This window comes from Eriocheir sinensis, chromosome 36, assembly GCF_024679095.1.
Source record: "Eriocheir sinensis breed Jianghai 21 chromosome 36, ASM2467909v1, whole genome shotgun sequence".
NCBI classification, from domain to species: Eukaryota; Metazoa; Arthropoda; class Malacostraca; order Decapoda; family Varunidae; genus Eriocheir; species Eriocheir sinensis.
This window is the reverse complement of record NC_066544.1, coordinates 5,366,714-5,388,257: the sequence shown is the minus strand read 5'-3', so window position 1 is coordinate 5,388,257 and position 21,544 is coordinate 5,366,714. Positions and strand designations below refer to the sequence as shown.

At 38.6% G+C, this 21,544-nt stretch overlaps 1 protein-coding gene across 3 annotated transcripts in view; it reads left to right on the top strand.

Annotated features, from left to right (window-relative positions):
* LOC127007644 (E3 ubiquitin-protein ligase COP1-like) overlaps positions 1 to 17,647 on the top strand; it is a 30,420-nt gene extending 12,773 nt beyond the window's left edge. Inside the window, exons 3-11 of one of the 3 annotated variants that reach the window (XM_050878829.1) lie at positions 7,327 to 7,484; positions 7,908 to 8,079; positions 8,362 to 8,458; positions 10,823 to 11,006; positions 11,311 to 11,457; positions 11,661 to 11,852; positions 11,971 to 12,120; positions 12,317 to 12,396; positions 17,400 to 17,647. In XM_050878829.1, the coding sequence (XP_050734786.1) occupies positions 7,327 to 7,484; positions 7,908 to 8,079; positions 8,362 to 8,458; positions 10,823 to 11,006; positions 11,311 to 11,457; positions 11,661 to 11,852; positions 11,971 to 12,120; positions 12,317 to 12,396; positions 17,400 to 17,558 (1,339 nt within the window). In that variant the 3' untranslated portion in view covers positions 17,559 to 17,647. Of the gene's footprint in view, positions 1 to 1,271; positions 3,912 to 7,326; positions 7,485 to 7,907; positions 8,080 to 8,361; positions 8,459 to 10,822; positions 11,007 to 11,310; positions 11,458 to 11,660; positions 11,853 to 11,970; positions 12,121 to 12,316; positions 12,397 to 16,137; positions 16,218 to 17,399 lie in introns of those variants that run through there. The other 2 variants (XM_050878828.1, XM_050878827.1) reach the window with 2 other exon arrangements.
* Positions 17,648 to 21,544: the final 3,897 nt, after the last annotated feature.

Below are 21,544 nucleotides of genomic sequence, written 5' to 3'. Positions count from 1 at the left end.
TACCTCTGGCTTTATCATCGTCGGGTGGAAGCTGTGACTGGCATGAGTTTCCTGGTGCCCAGTAGCCCTGCCTTGAGCCTTGAAGCCCACTTGTTTTTCCCTTCCTAATTTCTTAACCCCTTCAATCTGGCGACACCGATGTGACGTCAGCGTCCGATGGCATCACCGTATGGAAAGGGTTAGTCCTCTTCTAAACCTCTTAAGAGGAAACGGAAGAAGAGTAAGAAGAATTTAGAGGAGGATTGAGAGGTTTAGAAGAGGATTAATCCTTTTCCATTTCCTCTTGACCCTTTCCATACTGTGACGCTGACATCTGCGTCACGGATGGAAAGGGTTAAGGGAATTGCCCTTCCAAAGTAGAATTACTAAATTAACTATGCTGAATTTTTTGAGTTATTGAAAATCAGTATCTTTACTAGAAATTTCATTCAAATTGGACTTTCCCATGATTTCAATTAAATTTTCTTTATATATACACTAACCGTATAATCTAATCAAAATGCAATGAATTAGACAATATCTAAACTTTTTTTGTCTTTCATTCAACTATTCATTGATAACTTTAAAACAAAATGAGAATGAGGGAGAAATGTATTTTTTTACAGCAATAACTTAGGTTTCTCTGAAATGAACCTTCAACATTCATACTAGTATGTATGTATGATTAATTTTCAAGGTGAAAGTGTTGCCATATTATCTTAAGAAAATTGAGAGAAAACCAGCCACATTGTGTTCACATTATTGTGACAAAGTCAATATGTTTGGGAGGATGTAAGTACAATTTTTTACATCTACATCAAGGGGGCGATCCCCTCAAGGCTTATCTGAGTTATTATATTTATTGATTTCTTCTTATATTATGTACTTTGTTATGTTGTCTGTGCTGTATTATGTTTACAAGCTAAATGTAGGCTATGTGTAAGGTAGCCTAATATGGTGGGTCTGACTTTAAAACATGGATTCATATGGAACCTAATGTGTAGACAAATTTCTCATATGTGAGAGTTTCTGCCACTCATATTCTCACATTTTAGGCAAAAAAATATATCTCTCTATATATATATATATATATATATATATATATGTATGTGTGTGTGTGTGTGTGTGTTACGATTTATTTATTTTAGAATATCTTTTTTTCTCTCACCTCCATCTCAAGTGACCTGAAAGATATGAGCTTCCTCTTAGCATCAACATTTCCAAAGTCTATATACTGTATATCTCATTTTGTATAAATAACACTTTTGCTAATAGTAGGTAATATCTTTCAGGTCACATCAAATTTGTGCCTGTTGACCGAGTGGAAGGAGTGTGAACATCTTGGCCTAATCTCTAGAGAAGTGTTCAAAGGAGCTGCAGCCATGGCATCTAATGAAACACGGCTGGAGGGCACAAGCTCACGCGTGAATGGCAGAGGAGTGAAACGTGCCAACCCTATTGTTTTAAATGGTCTGGAAGGAACTGCTGAGGAGAAGAACTCTGATTACTTGTGTCCTGTGTGTTTGGACCTCATATCAGAAGCCCACATGACTAAATGTGGTCATACTTTTTGCCACAAGTGTCTGGTTAATAGCATAGAATCAAATAAAAGATGTCCCAAGTGTAGTTTTACCGTAGAGAGCATTGATCATATATTTCCAAATCATACGGTGAATCAACAAGTATTGAAACAACGACGGTTGGCCGACCTTCATGCTGCGTTCACAAAAAAGAATAATGTGGCTGCCCTTAGTGAACTCAGGAATAATCTTAGCTTTGAAACTTCTTCCTTAGGACTCAGTGACATTACACATATAATAAGTATTTTGCAAGAAAAGAAGGAACAGTTAGAGGCTGCCTCAATGCAAAATAAGTTTCAGCTCATGAAAGATTTTTTGATAACCCTCAGAAAAAGGAAAGAAGAACAAATAGCTTCTGTAAGCAGAGAACTGAAACTCATATCACATGATCTGTCTTCTGTAGAAAATAATATTGATCCTGCATCTCCCTTCAAAAGTTTAACCAGTACATTATCTCAGGGAGGAAGTGTTTCAGACTCAAGTGGTGTGTTCCTCTCTGATGTTATTAGTGGAGAGTGTTCCGAAATTTCCAATGGACCCCGGGAAACTCAAAGCCCCTCGGAGGAAGGCTTTAATGTTCCTCTATTCAGCCAGGCCTGCCCGGAGAGTTCCACAGTCCAGGCCAAGCGGAAGAGGATGCATCTTCACTTTGAGGAGTTGGTGGAGAGGTACTTCAGCATGCGGGTCCCTGGCTTCAGTGACTCGGGCATGGATGAGGAGGAAGATCAAGGGCTTGACCAGTTTGGGGAATGTATCTCAAAATTTACTCAGTACAGTGCCATGCGTCCTTTAGCAACAATCAATTACAACTGTGACATGTTCAACCAGTCCAGCAATATTGCTTCAAGTATAGAATTTGACAAAGACAGTGAATATTTTGCTGTAGCTGGACTCACTAAAAAGATTCGCATATTTGACTATGGAACAGTGATCAGAGATACTGTAGATTTACATTATCCTTGCTCTGAAATGATTTGTAGTTCAAAGATTAGCTGTGTGAGTTGGAGTAACTACATGAAAAATTTATTAGCCAGTAGTGACTATGATGGCACAGTTACAGTATGGGATGCCTTCACTGCCCAGAGACTCCACGTCTTCCAGGAACATGAGAAAAGGTGCTGGAACGTAGACTTCAATAAAATGGACACCAAGCTGATAGCCTCAGGTAGTGATGACCACAAAGTTAAGCTGTGGTCCCTGGATATAGAAAGGTCCATCACATCATTAGAAGCCAAAGCAAATGTGTGTTGTGTGCAGTTTAATCCATCCAGCAGGTACCACCTAGCATTTGGGTCTGCGGACCATTGTGTGCACTACTACGACCTGCGCAACATGAAAGAGGAAGTTAGAGTGTTTAAAGGCCACCGGAAAGCTGTGTCATATGTTAAATTTGTGTCCAGTGAGGATATTGTATCTGCCTCAACTGACAGCCTATTGAAGATCTGGAACGTGAACAAGTCCCATTGTGTACGTTCCCTCCAGGGTCACATAAATGAGAAAAACTTTGTTGGCCTGGCCACTGATGGAGAGTATGTGGCTTGTGGGTCTGAGAACAATTCACTATATGTGTATTATAAAGGTATGTCCAAAAAGCTATTTAGTTTGAAATTTGACCAAAAAAAGTGGGTGTTGGATCAGGAGCAAAAAGAGGAGGAGTCCACAGAGTTTGTTTCAGCAGTTTGTTGGAGAAGAGGGTCAAACATCATAGCAGCAGGCAATAGCAAGGGTATAATCAAGATACTGCAGATGGTATAATTGAAATAAAACCCTCTAATTGTTATCTACATATTTATGAAGTGGTATTAATATGTTTTGTTATATACGAATGTATTTTTTGTATAATATATCTGGGTACTTGTACAAATTTTGTATGTGATATACATGTGTTGTTTTATTTTTTGAAAGTGAGTATTTTTAACATTTTGTTTGTGTCTGGGCTGATAGTTTTTTGTGCAGTCTTAAAATAAGCTTATTTATTTTCTGTAATAATTTTGCTGTACTGATCAATGAAAAGATAACTATTGGTAAAATAATAATTTCAGTATTGCATTGAGATGATCTTTAGCATATGAAACGATAAATCATCATGTTATATTTTTTACAACAGTGATGGATGGTTGACCCGTGCAGTGAAGTAAATTGACAAAATTCTAAGTGGAAATGTCCAGTTAGTAGTCCAACTCATGTTTAAGTCCAGTGTTGGAGTACATTCTATATGAGATATATGGTAACACTGCTTCTTGAGATATATACAGTCATGTCGGTCGTGGCAAATGTTTTGTGTCCGCAGTTGCATCCCTTGAGTTTTACCCCTCCCCTCCCTATGGCATATATATATATATATATATATATATATATATATATATATATATATATATATATATATATATATATATATATATATATATATATATATATATGTGTGTGTGTGTGTGTGTGTGTGTGTGTGTGTATATATATATATATATATATATATATATATATATATATATATATATATATATATATATATATATATATATATATATGTGTGTGTGTGTGTGTGTGTGTTTTATTGTTTCATATGCTACAACAAAATTATGAATATTGTATTAAAATACATTCCCAGTTAAGATTACTGTTTGATCTTCCATTTGATAATCTAAGTAAGATTTTGAAATCAACATTTGTTCAAGAAAAAATGGTGTGAATTTAAAGTTTTCAGTACCAGTGATTGCCATTGTATGCCTCATTTTAGTATTCATATTCAGTGCATTGTGTATCAGGTACTACCTTTAGTATAAAATATAAATGAGTGAAAAGTATGGCTTATCTCTGCCTTATGCCTCTTAAATGAGGAAGTTATGTTAGGCCTCACATATGGCTGTTATGACTACCACAAAAAGGAGTGGCCTTAAACAGCCCTGTATGTGAAAATCTGGGGAAGCTTAAATTGTAAATTTTGTACAAATATGGACCTGGGAGGTAAATATTGAACCATTGTTGTAATGCAGATATAAATATTACATACCACAAAATTTTAAAGTATGTATATGGTCTCCAAGATTGAGGCAATACAAAATTCATCCATCTGCCACTGCACAACAGGGAAGAAATTATTGTATAGGGTAGTGTAAGTGAGCAAAATGATCTATAAAATATTATTCTATTTGTAATGCATATTTTGAAGTTCATATTTTTGATAATAGGGTTTTCTATGGATAGATTCCTGCATTGTAGAAGGATAAACAGAGAAATGACAAAATAATATTTGGTTATGTTTATTGCGCTTTCTTGGTTCAAACAACGTTTTCTCAGGAGTGTGAACTTTTTTTTTACATAATATATTAAGATTCTGACTACTTGAAGCATCATCATCATTATTAACTTTCCCACATTAAGTAGGTGAGGCAAGTGATGTAGCAGGTTATTTTAAGGAGAGCAGCTAGACTATAATAATAGCAGAAAACAATAGCAACAACAGGCCTTGAAATGATGTCAGTCATCCTTTAACTATTTCTGAAAGCACACCTACTTCCTTTTGTCTGTCACTTTCATCCCAGGTCACTTTTGGGAACTGCAGAATAAGACAAGGATGAATATCTAAAAATTTTCTCAACATTGTAAAATAAAATTCCAGACACACACACACACACACACACCGCTCCAGTAACACAGTGGTAGAGCGCTGTACTGACAGACTGCACAATCTGGCAGGTGGAGGTTCAAACCCTGCTCAAGGGGATTTTTCCACTGACAGAGGAGTGGTTACTGCTCCCCCTTGAGCAAGAGGGATGGGGTGTGTTGTGTGTGAAGATACTGGCAGTACCCAAAGATCAACTATAAGGAGCTTGCTCAGGTCGAGAGGGTACTTGCTGATGATTGCAAGCCCATTTCATGATCAGGCTGTGAGTGTATTATACACACACACACAAACAGGTCTGTAGTTCAGTGGTTAGTGTACTCAGCTCACAACCAAAAGGACCCAGGTTCGATTTCCAGGCATAGTAAAGATGAATGGCCAGTCTTCTGTCATCTGTGCTCCCATCCACCTAGCAATGAATGGGTACTAGGTGTCTGCCAGGGTTAATATCCCACCCCAGGAGTGTGTGTAGGGGTGGTAAGGTGATGCCTAGTGGAATGGTTAACAAGTTGCTCAGAACCAAGAGATCTTGGGTTCGATTTCCGGGCATAGTGTAAATGGATGGGCAGTCTCCTTACATGTGTGCTCTAGTCCTCTCATCAGTGAATGGGTCCTGAGTATCAGTAGGAGGTCATGTCCTACTTCCTGAGATGGTGTTCTGACACTGCCAAAGACCAGCATCCCAGTATCCCAAGACCTTCAGACCTGGAACACATGAGCCAGTAGCTCAGTCCAGGAAGATACAAGGAGGTTCTTTAGACACACACACACTGATTAATCTTGGTAGTTTATTTAGTTCTTTTACATTCATTTAAAATATGAGAGGTTTATGATGAAAATAATTGTCTTTACTTGTTTTAAATAGTTGTTGCTTTCCTGTTACTGTTGGGGTTATAAACTCATTTCACTAAATAAATGCAAGATGCTTTTGTTCCCATCTCTTGAAAGACTGAGTTACTGTGATTTTTTTTTTCATGGGAGTTCAAGGAGTTAGTGTACATGTTATATGTTTGTTGAAAAAAATCTATTGACTTTGTACATTATGCTTTTCTTGGTCATTTGACAAAAGCTATTTGTTTTACTTAACAGCAGTTACGTCACATGAAGGAGGTCTTACTGCAATAATGTTTCTCAACATGAAATGTGTAATAAAGAAATTAAACTAAAATCCTATTCTTGTTCTTAACTCTTGATATCACAAATTATACAGGAAGACCAGATTCAAAAGGTAGTCTGGTGTTATGATGTCTGTACTGGCTCACAGCTGCAAGTAAAAAATCATTACAACGGCACGTAGATCATTAAGCAAAATAATGATTATTTCTGCTTTTTATTGTTTAGCTTATACACTAATTCTCAATCTTCTATAAGGCATGGCAAATTGTGAGAAAAATAAGAGAGTAGTTTATTGCTTCACCAATCATATGTGTACATCCTGGGTTGGACATATAGAAACAATTCTTAGCTCTCACAGCATGTCCTAATCCGCTGAAGGCTACTGTCATGAGGATCATTACATTGTAAGGTGTGGTGATAGATATACATATGTGTTTAGCAGTGCAGCTCTTGTCTCTGGTACCAAGAACCTGCAATTTTCAACCTTCTCGATCTTGAAACATCTAGGAGAGAGCTGTTGGTTTTCCTGGTACCAGAACCATGGGGACCAACACAAATCATATCATAACCAACTCTGTCATTACCAGTAGTAGCATTGAAGTCACCTAAGAGGGACATTGGTCTAATACAGAGTCGAATTTGGTGTAGAACCCTTCCTTCTCTTCAGTTTTACACATCTTGGTAGTTCACAGTGCAACAAGAGATATAAAGCCCAGAGTGTGCTTCAGCCTTTCTCAGAATGAAAAAGGACAAACCCTTGCAGATTTTGTTAAAACTTAGTCCATAAAAAAAAATATATATATATATATATATATATATATATATATATATATATATATATATATATATATATATATATATATATATATATATATATATATATATATATATATATATATTTTTTTTCACACACACACACACACACACACACACACACATACACATAAATGCAAATGAACATACATATATTGTAACTAGATAAATTTGTATGAATTTTTCTCCTGGGAATGACCACCATGTTTTCAACAGTGGTGGTCCTCTGAAGGCAGGCAAGAGTAGGGTGCTGTACGGTGTATCAGAAGAATACCCTGTGGTGGCGGTGGTGAGTCTTGGCGATGAGCAGCAGTCCTCTGATCCAATAGAAGAACGTGATGAAACTAAAGAGGCAATTCGAACAGCGGTAGCAGGTGACAAGTCGTCCTTGTATACATGATAGAATGAATAATTTTCTAATATCTGCCTGTCTTCTGACTTCATTTTGTGGGAGCACTGATTGTGTGGGTCTTGTAAAAAAAAAAAAATCCTTTTCCCTACCCCCTTTGCCAAAATTTAAAGAATACCATTGAAATCATGGTATCAATCATGTAAGTGGCAAGTCAAAACCATACCAGTAATTATACAGCTGAAAAATAACAAAGGTTTGCAAAGGCAGCTGTCTAAAACTTCATGCCAGCTAATTGTTGAATGGGTTAAATTAGGCTGTAAGAACATAATCAATGTTGTATGTTAATGGTTATATTTTAGAGGTCATCTAGAGATGACAATATGAACACTGTTGAACTTTTGGCATGTCCAGTTAGATAAAAAGATTTTGTGCTTTCTTTAATAAGCTGGCTACCGTTCCTTGAGCGATCTGAGCCTGAAGAGTATCCATGTTGATCCGTGTGGGGATGGAGAGGCAGCAGCTGAAGGAGCTCACCTGGCAGCTTTCAAGTATCAGGATCTCAAGAGCAAGAAAAAGGAATCATCAGTGATATCTTGCTTCCAGGAAGATGACCAGGGGTTTGTTGCCATCTTTCATATATGATGTATTGATTTGATTCTTGATCCAACATGATGTTGCTTTGCATGACTGCCTAAAAATATGAGATGTAGGACAGACAGACAGATTTGGTTCCAAAATGTAACCCTGTTTGAACCAGTAGTTGCAACCGAGTCAGTCTCATGGTGGAACATCCTTCTCTTGCATTGTAATAGAGAGTGGGGCTTCTAGAACCCTGTTAATGGTACTCTTGATAGATTGGAACTAATGTGGTGTTATGAATGTTCAATTATCTGTTTCAGATGGGTTCGTGGAGCAACACTTGCTGAGGGACAAAATATTGCCAGACGACTCATGGAAACTCCAGCCAATATTCTTACTCCAACCAATTTTGCACAAGTAAGTATAAAAGATATGTACTAAATACAAAAGTTTACACTTGGAAGAAACTCTAGTCATGCATCATTATATCAATAATAATATAAGGTATATAGGCATTTTCAGGCTATTATATTTACTGAACCAAGCTACAAAGATTTGCACATAATTGACTATTACTGAACATTTTTTTTGTGTACTGTACCTCATTCATGCAGTCAGATCACATATGAAATGTATATCAACTATTTTGATACATTTTGTTTGGTATAAGTAAGAAACTAACTAGTTTTTTTTTTTTTTTTTTTTTTTTTGTGTGTGTGTGTGTGTGTGTGTGTGTGTGTGTAAAGGAAGCTGCTCAAGGGCAGAAAAAAAAGCCTGCTAATCACTGCCCCCATAAAAGTGTATAGATGAGTGGCCAAAAGAGAGTTCAATATTGGTTAGAGAGGTGTCTTGATATTCTCCTCTTGAAAAGGTTAAGTCGTAGGCAGGAGGAAATACCGTTAAAGGAAGGCTGGTCCAAAGTTTACCAGTGAGGGGGATGAAAGAATGGAGATACTGGTTAACTTGCATAGAGGGTTTGGGGAGTATAGGGATGAGTTAGATTAAAAAGTCGAGTGCAGTGGGGACGCGGGAGGGGGAGAGGCATGCAGTTAGCAAGTTCAGAAGATCAGTCATGAAAATAACAATAGAAGATAGAAAGAGATGCAACATTGCGGTGGAATTTAAGAGATGAGACAAAGAGCCTTACTCTACGCTGTCTAAGACACCTGTGTGTGTGGAGCCCCCCCCAACACATGAGATGCATACTCCATATAAGGGCAGACAAGGCCCTTGTATATGGATAGCATCTGGGAAGGTGAAAAGAACTGGCAATGCAGAATGCTCAACTTTGATGAAGCTGATTTAATAAGAAAGGAGATATAAAGTTTCCTGTTGAGATTTAGAGTTAAGGATAGACCGAGGATGTTTATTGTAGAAGTTGACAGCTGAGTATTATCGAAGAATAGAGGATAGGTGTTTGGGAGATTGTGTTGAGTTGATAGATGGAGAAACTAAGTTTTTGAGGCACTGAAGAACTGGAAATGATAGTAAGGTCTGAGGTTAGGCGTTTTGTGGCCTATAGCTTAGAACAGTGGTTCTTAACCTGGGTTCAACCGAACCCCAGGAGTTTGGTGAGCCAGTATCGGGTTCGGTGAAGATCCTCCTGAAAGACATTGCAGTTTTACAATTGAATTCTAAGCAAATTTTCTTTCAGAATTTTATGAATCAAAATGGAATCCATTCTTTGTATTATGCAAAATTAATATACTCTTGAACTTGGAAGCAGTTTTTCTTCCACTTATATGTTTTTTTTTTTTTTTTTTTTTTTTTTTTTTTCTTGAGGGGTTCAGCTACTGTGCAGAGGTTTTTGTTAGGGTTTGGCACCTCCAAAAAGGTTAAGAACCACTGTCTTAGCATCATGTAGTTTCTGTTGGGAGGGTCTTCTGCCTAAAAATGTTGAGTAATGCAGAGTAGAGTCATTGGCATAAGAGTGGACAGGACAGTTTGTTTTGGAAAGATCTTCAGTAAATAACAGAGAGAGAGTGAGAGATAGGATAGAGCCCTGAGGGACACCACTATTAATAGGTTTAGGGGAAGAACAGTGACCCTATACCACAGCAGAGATAGATCAGCCAGAAAGGAAACGAGATAAAAGAACAGAAACCATAGGAGGGTAGTTTGGAAAGCAGAGATTTGTGCCAGACTCTGTCAAAAGCTTTCGAGATGTCTAAGGTAACAGCAAAAGTATCACCGAAATGGCTAAGAGGGAATGACCAAGAGTCAGTTAAGAAAACTAGAAGATCGCCAGTAAAACACCCCTCGCAGAACCCATACTTGGGATCAGAGAGTCATAAGATGATAGATGCCTAAGAACTTTCCTGTTAAAGATTGTTTCAAAAGCTTTAGAAAGACAAAAAAGTAAAGCTATAGGACGGTAGTTTGAGGGATTGGAACAGTCACCCCTCATAAGCACAGGCTGCATGTAGGTGTACTTCCAGCAGAAAGGAAAGGTAGATGTTGAAAGGCAGAGATGAAAGAGTTTAGAAGACAAAGACTGCCCTTTGTGTTACTTTTGACTGAAAGTTATTGTACAATAACTGACAACCAGGAATAGCACTTTCTTTTTGCCTTGTGTCCAGAAATATCATAACTGTAATTCAGAGATCTTAATTATTTTTTTTAATCTTGAGTAGTGGTATTTTTGTATTCCACTGACTTTTCTGTATTTTCAATTATAATTATCATTATTGCTTTTATTTATTGATGATGATATTTTTTATAAATTTTAGAAGTGGCTTGCATTTTTTGAGCATAGAATTATCTTTATTGCTTATTATTCAGGAAGCAATCAACTGCCTGGAAGGTCTTGGGGTCGAAGTGCTGCCAAGGACCTACGAGTGGGCCAAGGAGAGGAACATGAACGCCTTCTTATCAGTGTCTCGTGGCTCCGGGGAACCACCTGTCTTCCTGGAGCTGACATACAAAGGGAAAGGATTTGATAATGAAAAGCCCCTTGCTATTGTTGGTGAGTTGAGGTATTTTGTTATTCCTAATACCATATCCTTAGCATAATTTTTCCTCATAGTTTATGGAAGTTGGACTCGAGCAACCCAGATATTTTTAGTTTAATGCTGTTTGTTGTGCATGGACTTTACAAAATTTAATTATATATGTAACAAAAATGGTCTAGGGCTTACTTTTTTTCTGGTATTAATTTTGATGGAGTTTTATTGAGTTTTGAATATAGAATGGCCACATGCTTACAACACAAAATTCAATGCTATCTACACAACATATATTAACTTTTATTTATTTATCTTGTTGTTCAGGAAAAGGAGTAACATTTGACACAGGTGGCATCTCCATCAAGCCATCAGCAAACATGGACAAGATGAGAGCAGACATGGGTGGGGCTGCCTGCACTGTTGGCTCTATCTTCATTGCTGCTGCCTTGGGCCTCCCTATCAATATCAAAGGTTGTAACTTCATTCTTCCAGTCATAGTACACCAGGTTCTCATTATGTGTGTTTGGCGCATGTTGATTTGAATATATGCATTCAACCTACTCCAACCAGTTCTGTTTGTAGGTGACAGTCTGATTGGTGGAAAAAAGACAATTCAGAATATTGGTGAGGTTTATGTTACTGATTACCATTAATGATTTTGTCATGGTTTTCAGGTTTTATACCACTGTGTGAAAACATGCCTGGCAGTATTGCAACAAAGCCAGGTGATGTAGTGGTTGCATCCAATGGGAAGAGCATTCAGATAGACAACACAGATGCAGAGGGCAGACTCATCCTGGCTGATGCCCTCGTCTATGCTTCACAGCACAATCCCAGAGCAATAGTCAACATGGCCACCCTAACTGGTAATTAACAGTGGTATTGATAAAAATTCCAGTAAAAAAATAAAATAATTTTACTGTTGCTATTATTTAGGTGTCCATTCTTACAATTTTCAAATTAACAAACATCAAACATTTTCAGGTGCAATGGCTGTGGCACTAGGGAGTGGAGCCACTGGAGTGTTCAGCAACAGCAAGGTTTTGTGGGAGGCCATGCATGAGGCTGGAACCCTGTCAGGTGACCGGGTGTGGAGGATGCCACTGTGGAAGCATTACTCAACCCAGGTTACAGGTATGTAGGTCTTTATCCATGGACTGTTTAATTGTGAAATATTACTATTTCTGTGCATCCAAATAACTTGAGACTACTTTTTTTGCATATATAAACTGATATTTAGTAACCAAAATTTTCAGAGAATATTTTCCATGGTCACAGTTTTATTTTGAAAGGATAACAATGTTCAATATTACAAATGAATTTTTGCTAGACTGTTGGTTAGCGGACGTGAACAACCAGGGAAAACATAAGCCTGCAGGGGGGTCTTGCACAGCAGCTGGTTTCCTGAAGGTATTTCTATATATATATATATATATATATATATATATATATATATATATATATATATATATATATATATATATATATATATATATATATATATATATATATATATATATATAACTTTGCATGACCATTGCAAATTGTTTTCTGGCACAGAAAAAAAGTTATTTTCTGCTATAACTTGTATATTTATGGATGTTATTTTTATTTTTTATTTTTTTTATTTCGGTCTGCTACAGAAAAGAAGCCATAAGGGGTTGAAATGCATTATGGTAGTTATTGATCAGTTACTTGTCGACACTTGTAATCATGGGATAGACAAACACTGAATAAACTAAAGTCCGTATATTCTTTGGAAAGTAACAGAGAAAGAACGAGTACGTGCGTACGCGATACAGAGATGAGGTGAACTGGCCCCTGAGGCACTGCCAGCCTCTGAGGGGCGCCAACGGTCAAAACCACTGACACCGCGGGATTACTGTTGCCCAAGGCAAGGTGCCTATATTCAGAACTAACATTACCCACAGTAGTAACAACAACAACCCTTATAGGAGCAGATTTGAACCTGCAGCCAGGGAAATGGGAAGGCCAATGCTTTACCAATGAGTTAAAGATACTTATGTCCCCCCTACCCTAGAGGATTTTAGGGCCCTTTTGACATTGCTCGATCATTAAAAGGCAGCTTGTTCCATCCCTTTTATATGAATTTCTGGGTTTCAAGTTTTCCTTAGTTTCATCCGCTGAGATAGTTTGGACACATGATGAGAATGAGTTTGTGAAGAGTGTATGAGGGAAGAATTGAGGGGCGGGGTGTCAGGAAGACCACCTGTGAAGTGGATCAGTGAGGGTGGAGGGTAGAGGGTGAGTGAGTTTTGGAGTGAGAGAGTTGGAAGTAGCAGGATTGAGTGTGCTGAGAGGGAGTGCCAGAACAGGGAGAGATGGAGACACTTCTGCCACAGCCACCCCCTGAAGGGAAGTTCCCATGAGGGAGCAGGGTGTCGGAGATATAGATAGAAATAGATAGATTCTCCGCTTCCAATCTTTAGGGATTGTTGGCTAACTTGAGCAATCTATTTCAGATACTGACTCTCAATTCTAAGTAGTTGAGTATGATACTTTTTTATGTAGAGATACATAATTGTTTTCATTGGAAAAAAACTACAAGAGTGCTAGAGCAAATTTAAATTTATCGTAGAATCACAACATAGTTACTTTAAGTAAAAATCAAACATCTCCATGATAATAAACTATTGTTCTTAACCCAGAAGTAGAGTATCTTGAATGACTGAATAATATCACTTACATGCCATGGAGATGAGGGCTGTGCTATGTGTATGGGGGGAAAGATAAAAAAAAGTCATACATAGTTCATTTCGACATTGACCCCTAGACAGTAAATAGTACTCATAGAATAGAGTAGAAGGTAGATGGTAAAATTTTGCTGCAAAATCGATTTCACAAGTACTTTGGAGGCCTTTTTTTTAAGAGTAGATGCAGCACTACACAATGAGACAATAATTATATGAAAACCATAGGTAATATCTGGGTGAGGACACTCAGGGCACTTAGTTGGACCAAAATATATCCCGTTTCTCTAAGTAGTGTCAGCCTGTTTAATTCCTTCAGATAAAATGTTAGCCATCCTTGCATCCCATTATTAACGACGCGATCCGATATCGAGGTCGATGATCACCCCAAAACCCCAAAAAAATCAAAAAAAAAAAAAAAAAAAAAAAAAAATGAAAAAATTTTTTTTATAATCATATACTTATATTATATACTATATTGGTAAAAATTTTTTTACTAATAAAGTTGCCTTTGAAAAAAATTTGATTTGGAGTTTTTTGGTGATTGGCAACCTCCGCCGGGGAGTGGGAGAGAGGAGGGGGGAAGCTGGGGCTCCAGCGCAATCAGCATAATCGGCTCCCACTTCTCATGTATGTTCTTCTGCTATGTTGTGTGTATGTATGTGTGTATTTGATTTTTGAATTTTTTTGAATTGATGAATGAATTTTACACACAAAATGAAGTGCATGACTAACTAAGCGGTTTTTGGCAAGTAAAGTGGGTGTGGTTAATTGAAAATTTTTCCCACCCAGAGGTGGGAGGGAGGTAGGTACCAGTGTAAGCATTTTGACAGCGTTACCAATTAAAGCGCATTTGTGGTGCACTGCTAAAGATCCTGTCACCCGGGTGGCGTATCGGATTTTACAGGTTAATGCTACTATGCTCAGCTTCTACTGTAAGATTGCAGGATGCCACTGCTACATACCACTGTACTGGTGGCTATTTGTTGCTACATAAACACATGAGAAGTTGATCTACCTGGTAGAAGACATGAGGAGCTGAAATAAATTATGGTTGTAATGACAACAACCTGCACTGGGGTGGGTTTTAATTTACAAGGGAGGTTGGAAGGACAACATTTTACTTAAAGAGCCTAAGTGATGTCTACCAGATCCAGAGGATTTTGGAACTTCTTTTGAAATTGCTCCATCCAGAAATAATTACAGACAGTGTCTTTTACCATTTGAAAAATGATTGTCAAAATGTAAGGATTGCATTTCAAAACAATGAAAAAATGGTAGGTGGTCTTGGTCAGGAGTCTTCTTTGACATTACTGAGTCTGGAGTGACCTTTGACTCAGCTCTCTCACACAATCGTTGAAAAGGAAAAGATACAGGTACTACCCATTACTCCTCAGCACTCCCTATGCTATGTATTCCCTCCCATTCAGCCAATGTATCAAGTTCTCCTTCTCACACCTTCCCATACTCATCGTCCATGCCCTCATCAGGAACTTTTCACTTTCTCCATGGATGCCCTTTTAGGTGGTCTGTATCTCCCATCTAGTCCCAGCATGTGCTTCATCCAAGATTCACTTCAGAAATATTGAATAATGCACTGTCATGTAATGGGGGTTGCCTTTATTGTTGACCATTTATAAAGACAGCCATAAATTGATCACAAATTTTATTATATGCCAAAACAGGTCAAAATCCTACAAAAAAAAATATATCACTACTTGATAAATCTGGTACTATACAATAATTACAGTCAGTCCAGTACTGAAAATAATTAGGTGACTAAATTGATTTCTTTTGAGATCTTGCTCAAAGCCAATTATAATAACTGCCACTTAATTTTGTCAAAATAAGGTTGTAATTAATTGGTTAATAAAGCAAAACCAGACAAATAAACATTGACTACTCTACCCCAACTTTAAAGTTTCCTAGGAGGTCAAGGGTGGCATTGCCTATGTAATATAGTCTATTGTCATGGCCCATTGATGGATTGGTGCTGGGCCATGACATGGTTGATGATCTCACTTGTAACTACTAAATATGAGAAAGGGGGTGTTGGGACATGCACCTGTTAAAATTCATGCTCCAAGAAAAGTAGAAATGATGATGCTGGAAGTGTCCCTCAGTCCCTGGCCCTTGATTGAGGAGGATGCTAAAGTCAAGTACAATTGGAGGTGTATCATCAGATATCTAACCCCACGAGTTTAGAAGAAAATGGAAAGAGAAGATAAATTCATGCAAGCCATGCAACTTAGCTTCATAGGTTTGGATTTCATATTTGTTAAAGAGCTGCAAAGCCATTGTAGGTAAATTTACACTGTACTTATCTTTTTTCTGTGCCAGAATCAAAATATATTAAGGATTAGGGGTCCCTGGTTGTTCACATACATGCAGGTTTACAAGAGTAACCATAATGTAATTCACATACTTTGCTTCTTAATAGACTTTGGCCTTGCTGATGTGCACAACCTGGGCAAATACTCACGGGATGGCGGCTCTTGCACTGCTGCATCCTTCCTCAAGGTGGGCCACACCTAATAAGTGTATAGCACTTCATATGATTCTGCATGAATCTTCTTGATGTCAGCATGCAAAGTGGTGTCCCTTCAGTAGGACATGGGTAACAGATTACACTGAACTAGATGCAAGGAGGAAGGCTGCTTCATGCAATTGGCACTGACTTTTCCATGACATCATTACCAAGTATGTTTTTAACTATTCAACCCCAGATAACTATGACTACAAAGTTTAAAGCATTTACCTAAAAAGCTCCTGCCCCTTGGAATACTTTGTCATAAATGTTTAAATATAACTAGAACTCCATGCCCATGTATCAGCATTCTTTGTAGCCTTCCCTTAGGCTTAGCAGTTTTAAAGCCATGTGTCAAGCAATATGTCATGAAAAAATATTACTGCTGCTCTTTATAAAAATGCAATCTTTGGATCTCATATTTAACATGAAGCCCTACATTCACTGTCACTGCCTTCCCATACTTCTGTGTATGATTCAGTGTATCAGAAGACTCTGATGCAGTCAGTCGTCCTCTGACCGTTGTTTGGGAACAATGTTGTGCGTAATATTTACATATGAGTGTCCCCAATAGAATTCTAATTCATACATATAAGTGTGCACAACAGTGTTATAAGTCATAAATGTAAGAATAATATAGACTAAAAGATTTATGTAAATAATATTAGTGGTATAATACAATAAGTATGTCAGTTTGAATGTAATGTATGCCTCTCTGTCACCTTCTATATGCATTACATGCATAGTTCCCCTTGCATACATGCACAAATATACCCAAAGCCTCATAATATACCTCATACAAGAATGCGTGGGCCAAAAAAATACATTACTGTATCTCGCTCTGTATCTACCCAAAAAATTATCAAGTCTACAGTCTAGGCGCATTAACTTTCACCCCTGGTATTGTAGCTGCACAAGCCATTCTGTCATGAAAAATGCTATCTCCTCAAAATGCACATATTGTTTTATGCCATAATATAGTGATTAAGGACCCCGCCATTTTTTTTTTTTCTAAATTGCCCAGCACCAGGAGGTGGGCAAGTGTCATTGCCTCTGGCACTGAATGAGTTAACTACTATATAAATTTTCAGTACTACATTATATTAAGAATATATACATTAGTGAACCTGAAAGGAATAATGTCACCAAGCTATAACATCAATTAACATTTTCAGGAATTTGTCACTTGTGACCACTGGATGCATATGGACATTGCCGGAGTGATGGAGAATAAGGATGAGGTGGCCTACCTTGGCAAGGGGATGAGCGGACGCCCCACCAGGACTGTGGCAACCTTTGTTGACTTCATGGCATCAGGGAAAGCTGGGATATAAATAATTTGAATATATTTTTTTATTGTCAAGCAATGAACTGTACAAATTTCTTATATAGATTATAAAAAAATATAATTGCATATCCCAACTTTCAATTCCTTAAATTTACTAAACCTTTTTCAATACAAATTCTCTTAATTCTTGTTTATGATCTGAATAAAAGTTGAAAATTACATGGCAAAGTGCCAAAACCACTGAGTATGCAAATGTATGAACCAAAGAGGGCTAACCTTTAGTTTAAGAGAGGCTATTCACATTGGACTATGAGAGAGAGAAAACAATTAAAGAGTGTGATTGCCTTTACTGCAGAAACACAATTGTGATGTAAAAACTTTCTTTCCTACTCACAGCCAAGGAAAGGAGAGCAAATGCTTCTCTTCTGCATATAATACTAAAGAAAAAATAAAACATATCATTATCTTCCCAGAAAGCAAGATTCAATGTTCCTATACACTAGGAAAAGAAGCAATCTTCTTCCACATTAAGGTGTACCAGCTCATGGTCAATGCCCAGATTGTCCAGGAGAGTTTTCAGAGTGAGTTCCTGCTGCCCAGCATCCCCAGCAAAACTCTCCTTCAGCTTGGCCCACAGGTCCTCCAGGGCAGTCTGGCAAACCTCAAGCCACTGGTCTGTCACGGTACCCAGGTCCTGTGTTTCCCACTTGGTGCGGTACGTCTTGGCCATATTTAGTTTACGCAGCACCTCCTTCTTCTCCTGCACCCTTTGCCTTGCCTCTCTTATCTTAGAGGAAACATCTCCCTCATCCAGTGCCATCCGTGGGACCTTGGGCTGTGGCTCCTGCTCCTTGAAGGATCTGCTGGGTGTGTCCACAACAGGCTCTTCAATGGCCACTGCTGTCTGTGGGATTGTAGACTGTGGCTTTGTGCCATTAGATGCACTGGCTGTACCCCTGGTGGGCACATCTCCCTCAGACACTTCTTTCGATTGCGGCTCTGTGCACTGAGATGCACTGGAAGTATCTATGATCTGCAACTTCACTGTCGCATTGGATGACATCTTGCATGCACTGCAGACAGCAAATGTCATTATGAACTTTCTTTGGATGCATACATTATATTTAGAGCTCACTCATAACATCATCACTGCAGTCATTCAAGGCTTGTTTATAAATCTGAAAAAAAGGCAATAGTTGATTAAGGCATCTAAATCTGAAGGTGTTATGATAAAGCCCCATCACACTTATGTAAGCTGCTACATTGTTATGGATGACAAAGTTTAGTGGTGATTTTCTTTTTCATATGGATGACACTGATGAGTAGTGTAAAATATTCAAAATTTATACCAGACTTTCTCACCTAGGGCTATGATGAACACTGATGACCAACGTCTAATACGGCTTTCTGATGTGAGCTTCACCTGTCTTTTAGTGGTCCTATAGCCTACAGTGTGCTTTTGCCTGAAACCCCTTGGTCCTTTCACTTCAGAACACACACACACACACACACACACACACACACACACACACACACACACACACACACACACTGTATTAAAAAATTACTTTTCAATATATGGATGAGATGATGAAAAAAATTATTGTAACCATGCTACATCCAAGATTGGAATATGCAGCAGTATAAAGACAAATATAAGGAAAGTAGAAAGGATTCAAAGAGCAGCAACAAAGTAAGAGGCTTGACATACAAAGAGATTGAAGCTGCTGAACCTACCTACACTGGAACAGAGGAGGGAGAGGAGATCTGATTTCAGTATATAGGGTGCTGAATGGGATGGACAAAGTGGACAAAGAAGACCTACTAATAATGTGGGATACACTACACTGAATACAGCATTCAGGCATAGTCCCAGTACACACGTAGAGACATAAACAAACTGGAACAGGTACAACGGAGAACCATGAAACTAGTCCCAGAGCTGTCACACCTGTCCTACGAGGAGAGGCTGACTCGCCTTGGCCTAACATCACTGGAGGAGAGGAGGAAACGGGGAGACATGATTCAAACCTACAAGCTAAACCACTCAGGGACGGTAATTTCTTCCAACTATCAGGGCCACTCAACACCACGCCAGAGGCCACAGTCTGAAACTAACAATGCCCAGGCACAGAACAACACAGAAACAATTTCTTTATCACAGGAATTATTGACCAGTGGAATAGTCTCCCCAACGTTGTCACGTGCCAGTGTGTGAACATGTTTAAAAATAATTATGATCGGTATAAAACCATGAGACAGAGAAGAGGCACCTTTCATGAACACTGACTCCCATGCCTCTAAAACAATCACTAAAGGTAAGCAAGAGAATCAAGAGGCCATGTTAGAACATAAGAACATAAGAACATAGGGAAACTGCAAGAGGCCAGATGGCCTACACAGGGCAGCTCCAGAATCCCCCCCACTACTCACAATGGGTGAGGTGTAGTTTCAGGGGTTACAGGTAGAGGCCTGATCCTTGTTTACTTTCGGTACGGGCGTATGCTCCAGTACCCTGTCTCCTTACTGCACCCACACCTCACTGCCACCTGTCATCCTCGTCCATGTAGCTATCCAGTCTACTCTTAAAACAAGCTATCGTCCCTGCACTAGCTATGTGATTGCCGAGTCTATTCCATTCCCCCACCACCCTATTACTAAATCAATGCTTGCCTATATCTCTCTTAAATCTATACTTTTCCAATTTAAATCCATTACTGCGTGTTCTATCCTCCTGGCTAATTCTCAGTACTTTACTTATATCGCCTTTATTGAAACCCTTGACCCATCTGAATACTTCAATCAGATCTCCCCGCACTCTTCATCTTTCTAGTGAATAGGCTGTTTCTGCCTATTTTGATATGGGAGGTTCCTCAGCCCCTGAATCATCTTGGTCATCCTCCTCTGAACTGATTCTACCAAGTTGATGTCCATTCTGTTGTGTGGGCACCAAAACTGGACAGCATAATCTAAGTGTGGCCTAACTAACGTTAAATAGATTCTGAGGATGACCTCTGCACTCCTGTTGGTTACCGTCCTGTTAATAAAGCCAAATACCCTGTTAGCTCTATTCCTCGGACTAATACATTGCTTTCTTAGTTTTAGGTCAGAGTTCACTAACACTCCCAAATCCTTTTCACACTATGATCTGCCTATCGCTGTGGAGTCTAAACTACCCGTGTAATGGGTTGCGTGTTCCTACACTAAGTATGCTACACTTGATGTTAAAATTCATCTGCCATTTCTCTGATCAAGCTGACAGTTTGTTGAGATCCTCCTGCAGTGCTCTAGCATCCTCCCCTGTCATAATAGTGCGTCCTATTTTGGTGTCATCTGCAAATTTACCTATGTCACAAGTTATCCCATTGTCTATGTCATTGCTGTAGATAATGAATAAGAGCAGGCCTAACACTGAACCTTGAGGAACCCCACTGGTAACATTACCCCATTCGGATTTTTTACCGTTAATAGTAACCCTCTGTTTCCTGTCGCTAATCCACGCCTTAATCCAATCAAATACCTTCCCTCTTATTCCATGAGCCCTGACTTTATTTAACAGTCTCTGATAAAAAAGGAAGCCTGTAGAAGCTACATAAAGAATAGCTTTCCACAAAGAGTGGTGGATACCTGGAACGGGCTGGAAAAAGATGTGGTCCATGCAAAGATGATTCAAGATTTTAAGGCCAAGTTGGATAACAGTAGACATAGAGACGAGACTGTACGAGCATGGTTCCTCTCCCGTATTCCACAACTAAATGCACATACTCACTCGTTGCCACCGTCCCCTCAGATCTCTAGAGGTCCAACAAGTCAAAGAAATACCCGCCACATGGTCCCCGCCGAAGCCCCGCGGTGTCCAAACAGCTGATCAAAGTCAAGCCAGCGCGGGGCGGCAGCTGACTCACCGGTGTTGCGAGAAATACCTCCTCGCAGAAATAAGTCGCTCTGAAACATATTAATTTGCCTGGAATAGAGTGACAAGAGAAATAATTAGGCCTAGGAATAGAGATTTTAGAATGGGTAAATCCCCCC